Raw genomic sequence first — 3,017 nt, 5'->3', positions numbered from 1 at the left:
GGGGCCAGTTCTGGGTGTGGTGAGGATTGGACCAGGAATGCGTGCCACCTGTTGTCCGTGCCTCCTGGTTTCCGGAGCCATCGGGGGTCCTGGGTGGCAGGAGTTAACTGGGGAGGTAAGTAACTCCACCTCCCTCCCTGCCAGGGGGAGTCTCCCTCCATGGATACCCTGCGGCGGCTCATCCAAGAAGAGCTGGAGAAACAGCTGGAAAGTGAGTAGCGACCGCGGCTGAGATCTGGGAAGCTGTCCTTCTTTACCCTCCAGGACTTCTGCAACCCGGTTTAGAAAAGGCTCCCAGAGAACAGCTCAGGTGTAGAAATGATGCAGAAATGCGAGGAACACCGTGCAGGCTCTGGACACACAGACCCCTCTCCGAGCCTGTCTTTACCACTTGAATGCTTCCCTTTAGGGGAGTTCACCATCCACAGAACCAGCTTTACCACCATCGGCCGTGGATCCTGTGCCTTCCATCCCGAGGGGAGCAGGATCACGCGGTTCTTTAAAGGAACTAGATTCCTTTTAATCCTACTGTAGTGGGTTTACTGTGAAATCCCAGTCTCGTGTGAGCCTGGCCACAGCAGGTGAGGGAGCAAGGTCAGAGCACAGTAGTAGTAACACCAGCACGCAGGGCTTGAACCCACAAACTGTGAGATCGTGACCTGAGCCGAAGTCAGATGCTTAACCGCCTGAGCCACCCAGGTGCCCCCTTCTGGGGTTTTCAAACCAATTCTATAATCTTCACATTTTAAACATGTAAGGATCCTGGATGACATCATATCCAGCCCTTCAGGTTCTTGATGAGAAATCTATTTGGATAAGTCACTAAATCGCTTTGTGTGGGCCACTCAGGTTCCCTGCCAGCCTCATTTCCCCAGCTGACAATTCTTACTATTCTTCCTACTGTGGGGACCGTCCCCACTCGCAGTCCTGCCCCGACTGGGGCCACCAGCATCCCGGAGCACAGTCTCAGTGCCTTATCTCACGTGCCCATCCTCACACTCAGCCGGTGAGGTAGGTGTTATTTCATTGCTTCCGTTTTCCTGACAAGGACAAGAGGGCTCAGAGAGGTCGGGCACCTCGCCCGAGGCCCACAGCCTGCAGCGGTGTAAGTCCTCTGCCCCTGTGCTGTTTTCCTTGGTTCTGAACTTCATGCTGAACTACCACCCCGTGCTCTGCCCATCACCCTCCTTCATGCGCATCTCTGTTCTCTGTCCTCTGCAGCCAAACTTGCCTACCTCCTGGCCCAGAGGCCGCCCACGCACATCAAGGCATCTCAAGGCAGACCTGGGCCCCCGGGGCCCCCAGGAAAAGATGGGCTTCCAGGAAGGGCAGGTCCCATCGGAGAGCCAGGGCGGCCTGGGCAGGGGGGTCTGGAAGGACCCTCTGGACCAGTAGGTCCCAAAGGTGAGTGAGGACGCCACGGAGCCGTGCTTCACCAGGAGGAGGGCTGGGAAGGAACCTGCTCCTGCCACATGTGTCTGATTGACCCTCCTCCCCTCCCCCTGCAGCATGGTGACACCCTGGGTTTGGGCATCACGTAATGTTTTCATACTTGACATTTTTGTAAAATTACGCTTCTGCCAGGAAGATCGCACCAGCTCTCTCCCACTTCCTTGTCCGCTCCTTCTGCCGGGCTCTGGCTGCGGGGGGTAGTACACGATGCCCTCTTTCCCCTGCCGAGTTTAGAGCTAACCGAGGGGTGAGGCGTGCAGTTTCCAGGCACATGTGCATTGGACGCCAGCTTTAGAATCAAACAGGATGGCTTGGAGCAGCAGCTGAAGTGCCTGCTACCTCTCCAGTGCTCGGAGAGAAATCTCGCCTGAGTGTGGTCCTCTGGACCTCCAGGGGTGGCTCCTGTCCCCCGTAGCGCATGGGGACAGGCCAGCCAGAGTGTGCACTCTTTGCACACAGGGTGGTGGCAAAGTGAGAGGGGGAACCAAAGCCAGACTCATCAACCGGATGAGTCCCTGCTCTCTGGTGGGGATCCGGCCTGGGGTGGGTGTGGGGGGAGCTCGGGGTGGGGGAGGGGTGGGCATGGGGTGCAGAAAGCGCAGGATTTCGGTTGCCGCTGGGGAGCAGTGACATGAATGCCCCTAACGCCCTCCTCTTTCCACCTGCCAGTTCCTTAGTAATTCTTCATTCATTCATTCATTCATTCATTCCCTGTAATGTTTCTCCTACTGAAAATCTTGTTAAATTTGTGTTCAAGTCCTATCTCTTTTGGTTCATAAAACAAAATACATGGGATAAACAGCAACAAGAAAGCATATAGCCTAGAATACATCTGACTCTGACAGAAGACAGACCAAATGTGGTAAATTACAACAGTAATAAGAATGGTCTCACGTCTCCATGAACCAGCAAAATATTTTTAGATTGCTAAAGAAACTATGTTGCATAAAGGAGATGTCTGGAAACACATGGCAAAAAAAAAAAGTGAATGATGAAAAAGAGTTGAGACCAAGTTTAATCAAGTCTGTATGGTATTAACTCAAATATAATCTTGAGTTTCCTCCTGGAGGGAAGGGACCCTCCCTCTTCTGAACTTGTGTTGTGCTTGTGAATTGCTAGGATGGAACTTGACACATTCTGCCTGGTTTTAGAATGTTCTCTGTGTCCTATTTCATCTCTTCCTGGATTTCAAGCTTCTTGAGAGTAGATCTGTCTTAGCAAATGCCTGTAGGGTCTAGAGGATTGAGTTTGTTCACTGTTATGACCCGGTCCCTACAGGCTGAGGTGAAACACTTACCACACACACGGGGCAGCACAGACATGCATGGGTGGACGGAGGTGGGTGTGTGTGTTTATAGGAGAGGGGTGTGTGCAGGGGCCCGCACTGGGATGTGCGGCTGTGTGGACGTGCAGGTATGCACACAGGAGAGGACTGTGGTGTGTGGACGTGTGCCCCTGGGTGCCGGTGTCTGAGTGAGTCGGTGTGTGCACACAGATGTGCGTGTGTATTTGCTACTCCGTGCATAAGTGTGCCTATGTGTGTACATAATTGGGTAGTTACGTGC

At 53.4% G+C, this 3,017-nt stretch overlaps 1 protein-coding gene across 1 annotated transcript in view; it reads left to right on the top strand.

The window, feature by feature from the left end:
- The window catches only part of COL22A1 (collagen type XXII alpha 1 chain), a 189,725-nt gene that overhangs the window by 182,675 nt on the left and 4,033 nt on the right, over nt 1–3,017 (top strand). Inside the window, exons 59-61 of the mRNA XM_029923332.1 lie at nt 145–211; nt 1,222–1,408; nt 2,811–2,819. Of these exons, the coding sequence (XP_029779192.1) occupies nt 145–211; nt 1,222–1,408; nt 2,811–2,819 (263 nt within the window). The remainder of the gene's footprint in view (nt 1–144; nt 212–1,221; nt 1,409–2,810; nt 2,820–3,017) is intronic.

This window comes from Suricata suricatta, chromosome 15 (assembly GCF_006229205.1).
Source record: "Suricata suricatta isolate VVHF042 chromosome 15, meerkat_22Aug2017_6uvM2_HiC, whole genome shotgun sequence".
NCBI classification, from domain to species: domain Eukaryota; kingdom Metazoa; phylum Chordata; class Mammalia; order Carnivora; family Herpestidae; genus Suricata; species Suricata suricatta.
Note: the sequence above shows the minus strand (reverse complement) of the source record. Positions and strands in the feature narration are given on the sequence as shown.